At 35.2% G+C, this 16,861-nt stretch overlaps 1 protein-coding gene across 2 annotated transcripts; it reads right to left on the bottom strand.

Moving 5' to 3' along the window:
* Positions 1-556: 556 nt before the first annotated feature.
* On the bottom strand, positions 557-11,662 carry LOC109008498. 2 transcript variants are annotated; one of them, XM_018988600.2, is made up of 14 exons: positions 11,232-11,662; positions 10,395-10,504; positions 7,784-7,846; positions 7,504-7,696; positions 7,139-7,243; positions 6,775-6,905; positions 6,063-6,630; positions 5,636-5,701; positions 5,371-5,447; positions 4,359-4,640; positions 3,631-3,970; positions 3,338-3,490; positions 1,475-2,011; positions 557-1,104 (listed from the first exon to the last, which is right to left on the bottom strand). In XM_018988600.2, exons 1-14 carry the CDS (start codon positions 11,490-11,492, stop codon positions 916-918), a joined length of 3,075 nt encoding a protein of 1,024 aa, XP_018844145.1. In that variant the 5' UTR covers positions 11,493-11,662; the 3' UTR covers positions 557-915. The 2 variants fall into 2 exon arrangements, with proteins under 2 accessions (XP_018844145.1, XP_018844146.1); XM_018988601.2 differs by lacking the exon at positions 557-1,104 and having other exon boundaries at positions 1,637-1,781; positions 1,862-2,011.
* Between the last annotated feature and the right edge of the window lie 5,199 nt (positions 11,663-16,861).

Raw genomic sequence — 16,861 nt, 5'->3', positions numbered from 1 at the left:
TTTTGGTGAAAACTCAATGATTTTTATTCTTTTAATCACAATATCCGTTGCAAATAATTAAACGAAAATTATTTTTTATATTAAAAATTGTTTTGATTTGTAAGGTTGTTAGGTTGAATGTGAACAGTTTTTTTTTTTTTTTCAAAAAAAAAATTGTGATATTTATAATTCCCAGACAGAGGAAAGAAGAAAAACCACATTTCAAGAATATAAAATACATGTATCCATCCAGACGGGAAAAGAGAAGCTATTTCTGTTAACTAATAAGGTAATGCTGCTGCTGCTGCTAAATACAAATGTCGAGGAAATAAGTTTCATCCGCAGAAGAAATAAAAAATTGTAGATCAAAAGTTCATTAAGGCACTGATTGTTGACAAACAACATTTTCAGCTAAAAGATTACACACATATGACATATATATATATATATATATATGCATGATGATGCGTACATACATAAATACATACTTACATGTATGTATTTTGTTATTGTGATAGATACCCTCGATCGGATGATAATCTATATTGAGAATAGTGTGGGAGCTCTCAAGCACATGGGGTTCATAATCAATATGCTTAATTCTATGTTAAGGTATTTACATAGTGCATGCGCAAATTATGCTCTTGGGGAAGGGCAATTTCTTGAAATCATCGATGACACTGTTATGGACTGCTACCAGAATACACAGTTTGTACATCCAGGACAGAAGTCATAGATTAGATAAACATTTAAACTTCCGATATATAGACGCCTGAGCTCCTTGCCTACAAATATTATCTGGGAATAGAATGCACAAATGGCTGGTCGTTTGCTAGTCGAACCTAGGAGATTAACTCTACTGAAAAATGGACACTTAAGGAAATATTGTACCGTCTATCAATCCTGAAAACATGAGAGAGAGAGAGAGAGAGATTCTCAGGGCTTCCTCAAGGCAGATGCTGCACCCATCACAATAGCCAAGACAAGGCCGAGACCAGCACCAAGGGAAGCACCCACCGCTGCAGATGTTAAGGAGGATGCCTTGGCTTGGGCATCTGCGCTCGCATCTGCTATAATTGCACGTTCTCTTGCCAATTCCAACAAAAGTCTATCTCTAGATAGTTCCTTTAATTTGAAAGAAGAAATAGAAATTAACAGCAAAACAAAAACAGAGAACAAAATTTTTTCTGTCGTGTTTTGTAAGTAATAAGAACTTCATTAAAAAGTGCGAAAGGCTACACACTGGATCTATACTTTAAACTTTTATCAGTCATGACATACTTCTTCAGGTACTTAACTCTATAATTCTCTCACATAATAACCACATTAGTTGAAAACAATATCTTGCCAAAATTCTGCCCATCGTCATTATTTTGCAAAACATGTGGAAAAGGAGTTCAATCATATCCACTCCCAACCCAAAAAGTAAAACAGAGAAAATTAACACCACTTCCCCGTCTTTTGGTGCAATATAAAGAAAGTCAAATGGTTTTACCTGGAAAGATGCCTCCTCATGGCTCCGAAGCGCGCGGTGGACTAGCTGACGGAGAGAGGTGACACCCTCCACTGGAAGAACAACATCTTTCTTCTGGAAAGACCTCCGAACAAGATTCATTGGGGCAAAAAGAAGTGTTTGAGTACCCATCCTCCCATCAGAAACTCCACCAGCTGCACCCCAAGACAAAGAAGCACTTGCAGCACCAGGCATAACATATGGACACGAATTGATAACTCCAGTTGTGCTTAAAGATGCTTGGTATGCCTGCACAACAGCATCAACTACTGCTCTTTGTTGATGTGCACTGACAGAAAATTTATTTGTTATGGCAAGGACCCAAGGGATTCCTAGAGATTTGGCCTCATCTAACAGAAGTGAAAGTACCGGCTTTTGTTGTGATATATCTGAGTGATTGTATTGAGGTATTTTATGGGACAGGTTGTGCACAAGAACAATCAAATCTGTCTTCCTACTTAGGTCACGAATTCCCATCCACAGTTCATCCCTGAAACGAGAAATCTCCCTGTTCAGATCCTGCAGTACAAGAAATAAAAAAAAAAATGAAATTAAGGACACAGTCCAGAAGTACGACAATAAAATGGGGGAGAATAACAGCAGCAAAACTGAACCAATAAGAGTTCCTTCTGAACCTAACCAGTTCAATGATAGATGGAGTTGTATGTATACTCTATTCAAGCCCCATCTATCCCATTGGGCCTCATCTACATCTACATTGCCTTGTGAGTAAGAACATATTGATACCATAAACAGAGATATTGAAAACACACAAAGAAACAGTAATGGCATTGCACATTCTGCCCCCCAAAAAGGCAAAATTGTATGAGTTACTGCAGAACACTGATCAGCTATAGGGGCCGGAAACAGCAACAATAGCTACAATATGCTAAGCTTACAATAACTGAGAAAAGAAATGGCAATAAAATGCAGTAGTACATAAAAAAATAAAAATAAACCATATAAACTGCTGAAGCCCGAGAAACGTGACTGTCAATTGCTCATTGTAAGTGGAAATCGTAAATATACCAGCAAGAACTCAAAGCTTGTTTATCTCCTTCAAACAGGTCAACACAACTATGTCCACAGCCAAAAAATAATGTTGGACCAAAAACCAAAACAAAAAAGAACCAAGAAACAAATAGAGAATCTTGAACAAGAATTATTTCCTCCAGACTGAGAGACTCATGTTCAAGACATGTGCACATGATGATCAGCTTATCAAATTGACTTGTTCATATAGTGGTTTAACTAAAGAATATAAATGACAAGAGAGTCGACCAAGGCTTGCACTAAAATCTAGACATTAATTTGCCCAATCCCAGTCCTACTAAATCAGGCATCCTGGCCCCCAAATTTCCTGCTAATGTATCCAACAAAAATGATACAATTCAACATTAAGGAATTTTTTTGTGGCATTCTTCCTACTTTATTTTCTCCTTATTGAAAGAAGTTATGCATAAACCTTTAACTAACAGCATGTATGCAAGTTGTACAATACACCATAGAATACCAAATTACTTTCCCCTTTATTTTTGCAACGAGGTTAGAGGGGATACCAAGTCACTCATAGCTGGAAAACTGAGATTCTCTGAACTTATATATCCCTAAGATTCAACCATCATCAGCTGACCATCAGAAATGAAATGCATAATGAGGCAATGATAGCATACAGCATTCAGATGATACTAATAAAGCGGTGACACAAGTGACTAGCCTATATTAGGAAACAAATATGCTCCGGTGTGGTACTGTTTGTACAAATGACAACAAATTGCATTGCAATGTTGAATGAAACGTGCCCCATAAACGGGGAACATCATTTACAAAAGGAAAAAAAAATACCTGCAAATTTATCCCTGCTGAATCGCAGTAGAATAAACCACCAGCAATCCCCTCTTGAACATCGGTCTCATCAAGCATATTCTCAATATTGGTGACAGTGTGGACCTTGCTTTCATCAAGTATTGCCTTAAGAAGAGAAGTTTTACCAGCACCCTACACAGCAAATAAGTCATTTTAAGTCTCTATAATTTACCAAAAAAATTAAACATATTTTGTCATTACCTACATACATACATTCACGTGCATGCGCGCGTGTGTGTGTGTGTGGGTACACATGCATGTGTAATCAGTACCTCAAGGCCAAGTAACTGGACCCTACGAGTTCTGACATGAACCTCCTTAGAGACAGTAGCAAAATCACTGGTACAGAATATGGAAAAATCACTCAGACCTTCAGGACGGATAAATTTGTCGTCGTGAAAAAATCCCAAAGTATTTTCATGATTGAGATTGGCTCCATCTGAATCAACAGAAGGAAACATGGGCACCAATGTATCTGCCACGATCTGATGCTTTGGCGGCCGTCTCAATGGTGCTCCAACTAGAACTCGCATCTTTTGCAATTCTGGCTCCACTCCATGATTTGAAGAATAAGTTGGAACTGAGGGAAAGGATTCCACTCTAGTGGAACACCTGGATGGTTGGACAGTCAGGTGTGCCTTTTGGTTTTCCATGTCACTCAAAAGGAACCAGTATACAAATGAAGAGCATCTTGATCATATCAGCTCAAACAGGAGTAGCAAAAGCAAGCATTAAAAAGGGGGGAAAAACAAGAAAAAGGAAAAACATGACAATAGCCACAGGCACACAACTAATCAATATTAGGACTGAAAGATCAATGTAGGTGATCCAGAGAAGACATCAATCATGAAAAGATTATGATGAGAATGATGGCAAAATATCAATATCTTTCATATTTTTTAACAATCAGGGCTGTTAAAGGATTGGAAAATTAATTTAAAAAACAAAAAACAAAAGCAAGAGGATGGAGGAGGGTTATAAGGATTGCAAAGGACAATACCAGTTGCCGTTGACTTGAGCGTGAACCAGTGTACAGAGATGCAACCTAAATCCGGTGATATCAACTTTTAAAGGTTCTCCATTCTTCTCACCAGGTAGTCCATTCCATCCAAGAGGAGTAATTGAAGTAGCAGTGCGAATAACTGGAGACTCTACAATATGGCCAAGCTCAACAGCCCCTGCAACTGAAAGACCAAGCCACTGCTGTAGATGTGGAAACTGCGGCAGTTGCTCAATTCCTAGGAAAGATGTAGGATTATCACTCATACACAGGTCATATATTCTGCACAAAAGACAAATTCAGACCAAGAATGAGACTTATAATTCCTGAATTTTCATTCTGGCATGTCAAAAAAACACGGTTATTGATAGAGACATTAGATATAGACTTTCAACTTTTAGAGCTATCAAGAACCTATCAATAGTAATTTTCAGCAAAATTTGGATTTTTTTGGTTATGACTCATCTGGGGAGAGCGTAGATCGTTTTAAAATTCAAAGCTCTGAGAAAGTCTCCTCAAGTGGAGACTGGAGGAAATTATCACAATTAGAGGATCTACGTTGTAAAATTTATAGATGACGCATGAAGAAAATATAATAAAACGGAAATCATAGAAGCTAATTGATTATTTTAAATTACAGTTAAAAGTTTTAACCAGCCCAAGAAACTTCCTTGGTCCAATATCAGGATCCATAGGTTCAAACATGATTTGATTTTGATAATTTTTAAAAGGATTTATACGACAAATTGCAGATAAAATAACACTGTTCAGATCTATACTTATACATAGAAAAAGAAGATATAATAGATACAGGAAAACGGCTAGCCAATGTAACAAGCGACCATCATTTTTTTTTTCAATAGGTAACAATTGACTATCAATTTAAGCATTGGGGCAGTATATGATTTTTTTTTATAAGTATGGGGGGGGCGCGGCAGTATATGATAAAATAACTGAATTGTGAAATTGACATACACAATATGTTAAGTTTTGTTTATACAATAATTCACACCTCTGAAATCGAGACCTATATGACTTCATAGAATGTGATTGAAATCGTTCCCTTAATTCCGCAATAACAGATCTGACCTGAAAATGTCTTTTCCAGAAGAAAGTAAATAAAATGAGAGATCCCAAGAGATACTACAACCAGATACCGCACATAATACTGAAAGGCTGTCAAAATCATAAGATTCATGCCACAGAAATATTACAAATCTCGCCCTCCCACGCAGAAACCTTAAGAAAAAGATGGCTAAACAAAAGATAGCACATACCGATGTCAACTTTGAATATTCTGCACCTGACAGTGATTCCACTGATGAATTCCCCAAGAGATACAGCTGTATGAATAAATAGCTTCCAATGAAATCACTAATATAAAGAATAGACTTATCAAGAAAGACCAATATTTAGATGATGTCACATACACGATAAACGAGTGGCCAGGGGACCACTACAAGAATTAATAGACTACAAAAATGCACTAATGAAAACAAAACAACTAATATAATTTTTTTTTATAAGTAAACAAAATAACTAATATATGCCAGCAAAGAAACCAGAAAAGCAAGTAAGTAGCAACAAAATCAATATTGAAACTTCTAAAATTTCAGCACTTTTTCCATCCCTCCTGCGCTGTGATCTCAAACCATTCTAATACCAAACAAACAAATAAATGAGGCATGGGTTCATTATATATACCTGCCCAAATGGTACATAAAAAGGTAAATAAGGCACTCTGCGCCAGCTCCTACCATCCCCACCTTTACTACTCTCTTGTTCTGCTAACTTTCCACTTGTTGCTACATCTGGTGGCCCTTTAATAGTGTCAGAAAATGGCTTTAGGGAAATGCCGTCTGAGCCCTCTTGGATTTCAAGAGACTGTGGTTCAACTACATCATCTTCAACCAAAGCTGTTGCAACAGAATCAGCTGAGGAAGACATCTCTACGGAGCCAACTTGATTTCCTCCGTATTTGTTGAACTTTCTCCTCACACTCTCCAAAGGAACAAGCCTTGAGAGTCTCCAAAATGAACGCTGTACAGGACCCAACCCCAAAACCAACTGCTCCCCATGATTCTCTTTTAGCTTCTCTATCCCCTCCTTATGTTTTAATGGTGATAAATTAGTAGGTTCAGCTTCAGCAGGAATCGTTTGAGCCTGTGCATTATAATGATGGAAATATGCTGGAGACAGGATACGAGGCACCAGATCTTCTGGAATGCAGTAAGTCTTGAAATAATGATGCCAGCCTTTACTATTAACATAACTGAAAGCAAATACCATAAAATAAAAAATAAATAAATAAAACTTGGATGTGCTGTCAAAAAAAAAAGAAGAAAAGAGGAATGATATCTAGAACTCTTGTTGTTCAGTAATATCATAGTTGCTAAGAAGATTATCAGAAACCTACTCTCTTAAAGCAGCATTTCCAACTGGGGGCTGCGAGAATGTTATGCATTTAACTAACACCTTTTCACCTTCCTTTGACGATGATGAAACAGCTATTACCCTCAAAATGGCGAGGGTAGCTAATGCTGCTACCTACAAAGGCAAAATAGGAGTAAATGATGCATATATTTTTTTATAAGTAAGATAAACTTTTATTTATGATCAGCAGAAAGGAAACAACAGCATTATTGAGGTGCGGGGCGTATAATTCAAATACATCTAATAAGAGAAAGAAAAGAGGCCAAGCATAGCCCAAGTATACCGCACCAAGTTAATGATAACAAAAAGTGGGAAAAACTAGAGTAAAGCAGGATAATCAGACTCACTGCTCCACCAAGTGAATGACCGCATAATACAAGCTTCCGCTTCTTCTTTTGAGCAAGCCTGTATAACTCCAAAGCAGGTATCCCTTTAGCACGAGCCAAAAAACCCTAAAGATAATTGGAAGGATTAGAACATTAGAACACCATATAGAAAGTATGACAAAGATCCTCTATGTTGGAGGAACAAGAAACCAACACGTTATCATATAGATCTGTAGGATGGAGGATCAAGAAATCAGAATGGCTAACAGAGAGAGGAAAAGAGCTGCTTAGGAAATGTAGGAAAGCAAGTGTAATTGCCAAGATATTTGAGATGTCCTAACGAGAAATGATCAAATGGACCATGAAAATAGTGGTCGCTATCTTACCCGATGAACAGCAGGTTTAGATTTATCTTTTATTTGCTTAGATTTTGTATCAAGGGGATTCCACAAGTTCTCTGACTTTCCCTTTCGACTTTCACTTTGTTCAGATTTAGAAGGTTCAATTTCCTCAGCATCTTCCATGGCATCCTCATGAAAGATAGCACCTTGTAGTATATTGGCATCAGCCATGACATCCCTTGATTCGTACAAAATAAAATGAAGACAAAAATTAGAAAATTATACAGACTAAGACAAGCTGATCAATAAATTCTATGATGCATACTTGTACTGCTTTGTTCCAACGAATGAAGCAAATAATGTGTCACCTGCTTCTGCCAATAAATACCTGCAAAAGCAAGATGCAAAGAAGCTATATGATAAACAAAAAATTTGAAAACATTATTGAAAAGATGAAAAACCAAAACAGACAAATCATCTCAAAAAACACAAATATATATGCAGAAACATGGTGGGATGATGTCAGTGGCTGATAACATGGTCACTTCCGCTGGTTCCCTCCAATGGTTGGTGAGGTTTACTAGAGCTGTCCAGGATTGGGAAGTGGGAGACATTATAAAACTTTACAGGGCACTTTGTGCGCTGAACCTAAAAGCTGAAGGGGAAGACAGGTTGCTTTGGTAGAATACCGGGAACAACAACTTCTTGGTCAGATCCTTCTACAAGGTTTTGTCGTCGCATTCTTCTATTGTTTTCCCTTGGAAGAGTATTTGGAGGAGTAATGTTCCACTTAAGGTTGCTTTTTTTAGCTGGCTGGCCTCCCATGGGAAAATATTGACTATTGATAAGCTAAGAAAGCGAGGATTCTTAATAATGGATTGGTGCTTTATGTGTAAAAGCAATGGAAAAACAGTCGATCATCTTCTTTGACATTGCGAAGCGGTCAAGGCTTTATGGGATGATATTTTCTCTAGGCTTGGCATTGCCTGGGTCATGCCTACGAAGGTGGTTGATTTATTGTTATGTTGGAGAGGAATTCGGGGGAATCGTCAAATAGCGGCTGTTTGGAAGATGGTGCCTCTTTGTTTAATGTAGTGTACTTGGAACGAAAGGAATGGTCACTGCTTTGACAACAGGGAACGGTCGATGGAAGGGTTTAGGGACTTTTTCTATCATACATTGTTACTTTGGGCTTCAGCCGTTGTATTGAACGGGACTAGCCTTAATGACTTTTTTTTTTTTTTTGATAAGTGCCTTAATGACTTTTATGTTGATTTCACAGCACTTAGTTGTAATTAGGTTCAACACTTGTATACTTCCTGTGTACCTGGTATGCCTAATTACGTGATTAATAAAATTTCTTATCAAAAAAAATATATATGCACAAATATAAGTTTACTATTTAATAAAAGGAGGGAGTAAGAAAACCAAGTGTGATATACCTAACCATTTGTAACAAAAAAAAAAAAAATCTTAATATGAAAAAGAGCACATAGAAATTGTTATTGTATACATTACAACATAGAAGTAGGGTAAATTTTAAATGTGGTACAATTAAGGTGACTAATTTATGCTTGTGTACATGGCTTGATAAAAACTAAAATCTAGGGAAAAACAAGGTAATACATTCGGGTCTTCTTATGTATAGATGCAGCCTCTTCTTGCTGAAAAACTTGATTATCCAAAATTTTTCTACATAACCTAATAACTGCCATTCCAAAAGGAAAAAGAGGAAATGGTCGGAGTGAATTTAACATCCTTAGCCAAAAAAGCAGGGAATTTAACAAAAAATGTACTTTCAGACAGTAGGAGTGAACTGTGTAACTTGGAGTTAGACGAACAGAAGATATTAAAGAACCCAGCAATCATTGCCTTTTTTATCGGAAAACAATACTTCATAGAAAATAATAATACGCATAGCCCAAGTACATGGGCATATACAAGAGTGTCACCTAAGCATGATTATCTCATGATAAAAGAAAGTCATGAATGTTAAGGCTTTTCTGGGAAGACTTTACAGTTCGAAGTTGATGCTAGGTAGAGAGGACAGTATGCTGTGGGTTCCTGCAGGAAAGTCTAAGTTCTCAGTTTCCTATTTTTACAGCATATTAACCAGTCACAGGAGCTGTGAATTCCCCTGGAAAAACATATGGAAAGTGAAAATTCCTTCCAAGGTTGCTTTTTTCTGTTGGGTGGTATCCTTGGGCAAAGTGTTGACAACTGAAAATCTTAGAAGGAGAGGTATGTACATTGATGATTGGTGTGTCATGTGCAAGAAGGATGGGGAATCTGTTAATCACCTCTTTCTTCATTGTGAAGTGGCCAGGTTCTTGTGGAATGAGGTTTTCAATCGGACTGGTCTACTTTGGGTAATGCCCAAGGAAGTGGTGGATTTATTGGTAGGGTGGAAGGCATTGAAGGGTAGCAAGAATGCTGTTGATATTTGGAAGATGATTCCTTCTTATCTCATGTGGTGCTATGGCTTGAAAGGAATGGGAGATGCTTCAAAGACAAAGAACGTTCATTGGGAGACCTTGGGGATTTTTTCTTTAGTACTTTGAGTTTGTGGGCTAAAACTTTTGCAATGGAAGATAATTTCCAGAATTTGTTTTAGATTTCCTTTTGCTTTTAGAAAGTAGTAGGTATTTCCTTTGTATACGTCTTGTGTACTTTGGCTTATGCCTATTCTTGGGAATAAAATCTCTTATTACTTATAAAAAAAAAATTTGAAATCAATTACAATCGACCAATGGAATAAAGGGTTAAAAAAGAACATTCTAAACTCATCCATTGACCACTCACGATCTTTCGAAACTTCTTGCATCCCAGTGATCATTACTTAACAGAAAAGTAGTACCAATACATCGGTAGAATAGAAATAATTTTACAAAAAAGAAACACACACACACACAAGAGATATATAGAGCAGACCATACCTGTGTGGAACATGATCTGAAGAAGGTTGAACACGCTCCAAAGAAACAAGTTGTCCTCCAAAATCAGCCTTAAATTTATTTACAGCTCGAACCAACTCAGCAGCAGGTCTCTTCATGTAAGGAAGAATAGGTACCATAAGCCAAAGAAAACTCATTTTAATGCCTAACTAACATCGTTAAGAACCATTCCACTGCCAAAAAGAGGTCTCTGAAAAACTGTTTTGTTTCTCTACTCTGAAAAACAGAAAACAGTTTCAAGAAATAACACTTTTTTTGGTATTCTCAAAATGCAATCATTTTAAGTGACATTTTAAAAAAAAAAAAAAACACGAAAACAGAAAACACCCACCTGATTCATCAACCTCCGAGCAAGCACTCAAAATCATCAGCAATCGCCACATGCAATTAAAAAACTACTTCTCATGGCGGCCCCTAATTACAATCCGTAATATCCCACATGCATGTTTTCTGGGACTAATACACTCTAGATAAAGCATGTACACAGAAAATTTCATTTCTCCTTCCACTCCTTTGGACTTCTCAGAGCTATACAAATATCAAGAAAAAAACCAATACTTGTCGCTTAAGAAATAACACAAAAACACAATCTTCTCCAGTTGTTCGTTTTCCTTCCCATTCCTTCACCTCACTCGCATACCCAACGACCAATTCTTACTGGTTTGGTCTCAAAAATCAAAACCACTATCCCCTAAAAATGAATTCTCCTTATTATTTTTTTTTTAAAAAAAAACATTCTATTCCCTTATATTCCTGGAATTTCTCAACCACCAATCAAAAAAATTAAAGAAATTTCAGGTTGCCACAAAATGCCCATACCTTGTAAACGCACTCGGAGAGAACCATGCAGCAGAGAATGTCCTGTAAGTCCAAAACGGACTCGGCCTTGAGGGCGCGACAAAGATCATGGAGCTGCTTCTTTCGGCGCTCGTACTCTTCTTGGATCTTCTTCCTCTGCTCCCTGTCGTCGTTGTTCCACGGCCACCGCAACCGCCATTGCAAGGGTCCCCACGAGACCTTGAGAATCTTGGCCCGCTGATCTCTGATCCAGGACTCCACCCGGCTATGTATGGACTCCATTGGTGTCCTAAAACAGGAGATTTGTTTGGGGATCGAAGAAGGAAGGGGAGGCAATGGAGAGTGTATTGTGTTCCAATATACCAGTGATAGGCAATGCGAATCTCAGTGTCTTATTAGAAAAGCATATGCCCCAGAGAGTTTCCTCCGTTCATCTTACTGTTTTGTTTCTTCCTCTTTTGATTGAATAAAACAAAAATATTTAAGCAAAAACAAAGCCCAAATTTGGATTGATGCATTTATAATTTATTTAAACGAGTTGATATTCTAATTTTAATAAATTAATTCCATATTATTTCATGTAGGATTTATGATTTTTGAAAACAATATAAATTCTAATGTCAAAGTTTTGTGTTCAATCCAATTTGAATCTACCTAACTCATTTATGTTTCATTTATTTTCACAACTGATATGAGATTAGTTGAAATAAAAGTTAATAGTTAAATAAAATATTATTAAAATATATTTTTTTAATGTTATTTTTATTTAAAAATTTAAAAAAAATAAATTATTTATTTTATTTTATATGAGAATTTAAAAAATTTATAATGATTAGATTAGATGAGATGAAATGAGTTGAAAAGTTTCCTAAAAACATACAGGCTTTAATTAAGGCCCCCTTTGGATAGATTTTACTCATCTCATCTCATTTTATCATTACAACTTAATCAAATTTCTATACAAAATATAATAAATATTTTAACTTTTCAAATCTCAAAACAATAATAATATTAAAAAATAATATTCTAATAATATTTTATTCAACTTTCATCTAAAATTATCTCATCTCATCTCACGATCCAAACCGCACTTAAATTATTACATTCTTAATCTTGGTTTGTTATTTCATCCAATTCATAGATCGTGTTAGAAATTTGTCAATCTTAAATTTAACTATGTTTAATTCCTTCAACCCATGTAGCGCAATTTAAATTAATAAATAATATTGTATTACAATTATCATTATCATTATTTAGATAGATGAAAAATAAGGAGCATATATAATTTTGTTCAGGGTCGTAATTGATATATATATTATTATTATTTTATAGTTTAATGTGTTAGTTTCAATAATTAAGAATATAAAAAATAAAAATATTGGATAATCTGAAAGGTGCAAAATGTAGCTTTACTTGTGTGTTTTTTATCGGTGATTTTTATTTTAGAGTAATATTAGATATAATCATAGAGTGTGTAAATTCTCCACATTTTATTCAAAAAAAATATAATTCGCCACTAAAAAAAGAGTAATGTAAAATATACTTATTGGGTGTTCAAGTATTGCGTACTCCCTTAAAAAAATTGGGTCTACCATTAATAAAATATTTTTTTTATATGTGCATCGAATTTATCTACTTTTTTAAAGAGAGTGTGCGTGACTTACACATCCTAAGACTGTAAATATCATTTCTCTAAAAAGAAATGATTTTTTTATATAGATCTCAGATTTACGTACTTTTATTAAAAATAATTTATAGTACTTAAACTGTAACACTCGGGCCCAGCTCGAGTCTATTTTTTAAATATTTTTGGGCTTATGCGTATCAAAAGTCCAATTGAGTGTTCGAGTCTTTTTTTTATTTTTTGGAATAGACTACGAACCTAAAATCTTTGTTTTGGTGAAATATGATTTTTGTTAGTTTGATAATTAGGTTAAAAATCTTTTGATGGGCAGAGAAATTTTTTAGACAAGTTGGATTATATTTTTAGAGATTGGGAAAAAAGCTCAAACCTTACGCCATGAAATCCAATCCCGTGAGAACCAACCAATGTTCAATTAATTTTTTTTTTTGTACCCCCCACCACGCATGACTCTAGCACTCCCACGCATGTACATCTCTTATTTCTCTATAGTTTCCAATTTTATTGATATAAATAGGTATATATAGATATGTACGTCTCTCATTCATGCACTCGTCGCCTCCTTCAAGTCCTAGGGTTACAGCAGCCCCTGCTTTAACTTTAGCAAGCCGCAGCCTCCATGGAATCTCATGCACAGAAACTCAACCAGTCCCACCTCTAGGCCAAGCACTACAAATTAGTCCCTCCACGCGTAGCAGATCACAACTCGTAAGCCCCCTCTGTTTACTAAACCGTAAATCACCACTCTGTAACTCTTCATTGTGTCAACACTGTAGCCAACCTTAACCCACAGTAGAGTCACCGTAAGTCATTATTGCCACACCTACTCATTGCAACCAGACACCGCAGCAACAATCACAGCAAATCCGCCATCAACCCAGCCAATGCTCTTGCCTCCATGGTCACACTGCTGCAAAGAACCCGCATTTCACGTTGCCAACCCCCCGAACCACCATGCACAACAACTCCTCCACAGCTAAGCCGCTGCACCACCATGGGACAGTTCCACTACTGCTACAGGCCATGGCAAGGACAAGCACGATTTCACAACCAGTGGCTCTAGGTTCTCTCCAAGTCTAACTAGCGCAGGTGCATAACTGGGGTCACCTCTTTCCTCAGCCATAAAGCCACCGTGCAACGTCTACAGCCGCCACAATGCTGCCCTGCACCTCCATGCCCTGCCACCGATAAGCTTTGGTCGTGAAAGGTTCTATTTTTACACGCTAGAACAGCCCCACCGTGAGACACATCGCCAGCCCCCACCTCGACGTCACCACATGCATAGAAAGTGTTGCCGGGCACCTCACGCCACCCCCAAGCCACCGCTCTCCTCTCGTGTTCCGCCGTCGAGTCAGCCACCTTCCATTCTTCCAACTCTGTCGTGACTCTTTCTTTTACGATGATAGTTAATTTTTTGGTATTGTTGAGAAAATTTTCTGAAAAATTAAGAAGTCCAGATAAACGAGGTTCTTATACTAGATTTTGCATAAAAGAAATAAACTGAAATTTATTTTATGAAAAATATGCATGTGAAAAAAAAATTGAAATGAGCTCAATTATTTGTTCGACATTACATATGAAATCTGTATGAAAGAAACAAGTATTTTCGTCATGACTGGTATAGACATAAGCTTATTTTTTACATTTTGTTTCTGAACTATGTAAAAGAGCGAATATGAGATTTATTAAAATTTGTGCATGTGATGCGAAGATGTTATAAATCTGTTTTTGAATATGTCAAATGATCTGAATTTGTTTTTGCACTCTATTGTGATATGATGTGGTATCTGAAAATCTTTGGCATAATTTTCTAATTCTGTTTTTGGTTTTGTTCAGTTAAGGCCCCTCCACGAGTGATAGTAGTATACGACCCTGCCAATGGTGATAATAGTGGTATACGACCATTTCACGGGTGATAATAATGGCATATGGCCCCGTCATAAGTATAATAGTGGTTTATAACTCTACCACGGGGGTTAAATATGGTATATGTCCCGATATAATACTCTGATATGATATAAAGATGATGTCTCATATTATGATATGCCAAATGATTTTATTTTTGAATAAGAAATTTTTGCTCTAACATATTTTATAACATGTTTTGATTACGTATTCTAAAAGTAAATATTTTGATTCTGCATTCTGAAAATAAATGTTTTGTTTTGCATTTTGAAATCTGTAAATGCTCATGTTTACATACTAATATATGTTATTTGTTTATCGAGTTGTTGATAATTCACCATTTATTTTCACAATATTCTTAAGATAATTTTGATACTTCAGCTAGAAGTCAAGAGTAAGAAGTATTAGTAAGGTTTGATGATCGTAGAGGAATAAGTGCCAAAAGGTACACGTATTTATTGAAGAGTCTTATTTAGTAGATCTATTATTTGATGTTATTGTAGTATTTTGAGTCATGGATATTCCCGAGTTTTTACATATATTTTTATTTATTTTATTGATGTATTTCTTTGGTGTCCATGTGGAGGAATATGGATATTTGTGTTGAACAAATAAGTTAATATTTTGAGCGGTGCTACTTTGCCTCTCACAGTGTACCGCTCGATCTTACCGCTAGTTCAAAATTTCCTTTTTATTTTTCTTCAATTTTTGTATTCATATTTTTTTAATCATTTTAAAACATTTTAAAAAAATATAAAAAATATCAATATACTAATAGTCAATTTTTTAACTATTAAGTAAAGAAACAAAATTAAAAATAAAATAAAATACATAAGGTGTCAAAATGAGGGGGCAAATAAAGTGGACAAAGTAGCATTTTTCTAATATTTTTATGAAGTCTCTGGAATATATATAATTGTGTAATTGGAGATGATTTTAGGTAATATAAGCTAACTCTCCCCTACTCTTCGGGAGCAGGACATTACAGTAAACATAAAAGAGAGAGAAAGGGACTAACGGGTGAAATAGCATGGCTCATTTGGATAGTGAGATTAGATAATATGATTTTAGATGAGTTTAATAAAATATTGTTATAATATTATTTTTAAATATTATTATTATTTTATGATTTAAAAAAGTTGAATTGTTTATTATATTTTGTATGTAAATTTAAAAAAATTATAATGATAAGATGAGAGAGTTTATTCAAAAAAATAAATAGAGAGATTTTGCTTATGCTAGTTAACTACGAAAAATAGACAGCTTTTCATTTGAGGATGAAAACCATTCTCTCTCAAGTTCTCAACACATCTCTGTAATGAAAAATCGGATCGTGTATAGAAACTTAGCATTTATTTCCACAATTTCCTTATGAAATGGTAAGAGGTGGTTTTTCACCTCACAAACTTAATGACTATTTAATACAATGCCAAAAGCGATAATCGAGCCAATTAATGAACTGCCAAAAATATGGATGCCCATGGTCTTCAACGGACAAGATAACAGGACAGTGGTTATAATATTATAAAGAGAGTAATAGTAGTTATAATTTTAAGATGTGTAAATTTTGAATGTTCTATTTAAAAAATAGTAAAATCTATCGTTAAAAAATTAATTTTTTTTATATAAATTCTATATTTATCTATTTTTTTATAAAGATTATGCAAAATTTATTACAGAATTACAAATATCATGATGTTAAAAAAATAGATAGCGTTATCAGAGATTTTATACTCAAGATGAATTTAAAAAGGATTACAACATATTAGAAACCAGGATACTTTAATTTTCTTAATTTTCGTATAAACATGTTTTCAACTTAAAAAACTTCATATCAAATCATTGTTATTAATACTAATTGAGTATAAAAAATGCTAGAGTCACCTAATGTTGGGTCCCGTCAATTTTTTATTTATTTTTTACTTAGTGATTAAGGAAATATTTTTTAGTGATGTTGTGAATTTTTTTTACTTAATAATTAAGAATATAAAAAGCTGAATGGAAAAAAAAAAATTTGTTCTTATCGAGACGGGTCTCATGCTACATCTTCGGGGGATGTAGCATTGCTTATTAAGTATTGTTACTTTTCATTAGTAATTTAAGA

This window comes from Juglans regia, chromosome 14 (assembly GCF_001411555.2).
Source record: "Juglans regia cultivar Chandler chromosome 14, Walnut 2.0, whole genome shotgun sequence".
NCBI classification, from domain to species: domain Eukaryota; kingdom Viridiplantae; phylum Streptophyta; class Magnoliopsida; order Fagales; family Juglandaceae; genus Juglans; species Juglans regia.
This window is presented reverse-complemented; position numbering and strand designations above follow the sequence as displayed.

What these genes read in the sequence shown, in the direction of transcription:
- LOC109008498 (XM_018988600.2), bottom strand. Translation starts at nt 11,492, where the DNA reads ATGGAGTCCATACATAGCCGGGTGGAGTCCTGGATCAGAGATCAGCGG. An exon ending in TATAGGTCTCGATTTCAGAG is followed by an intron (nt 4,641 to 5,370) that starts GTGTGAATTATT and finishes TCTTTTGTGCAG; the next exon opens with AATATATGACCTGTGTATGA. An exon ending in GCTCAAGTCAACGGCAACTG is followed by an intron (nt 3,971 to 4,358) that starts GTATTGTCCTTT and finishes CCAACCATCCAG; the next exon opens with GTGTTCCACTAGAGTGGAAT.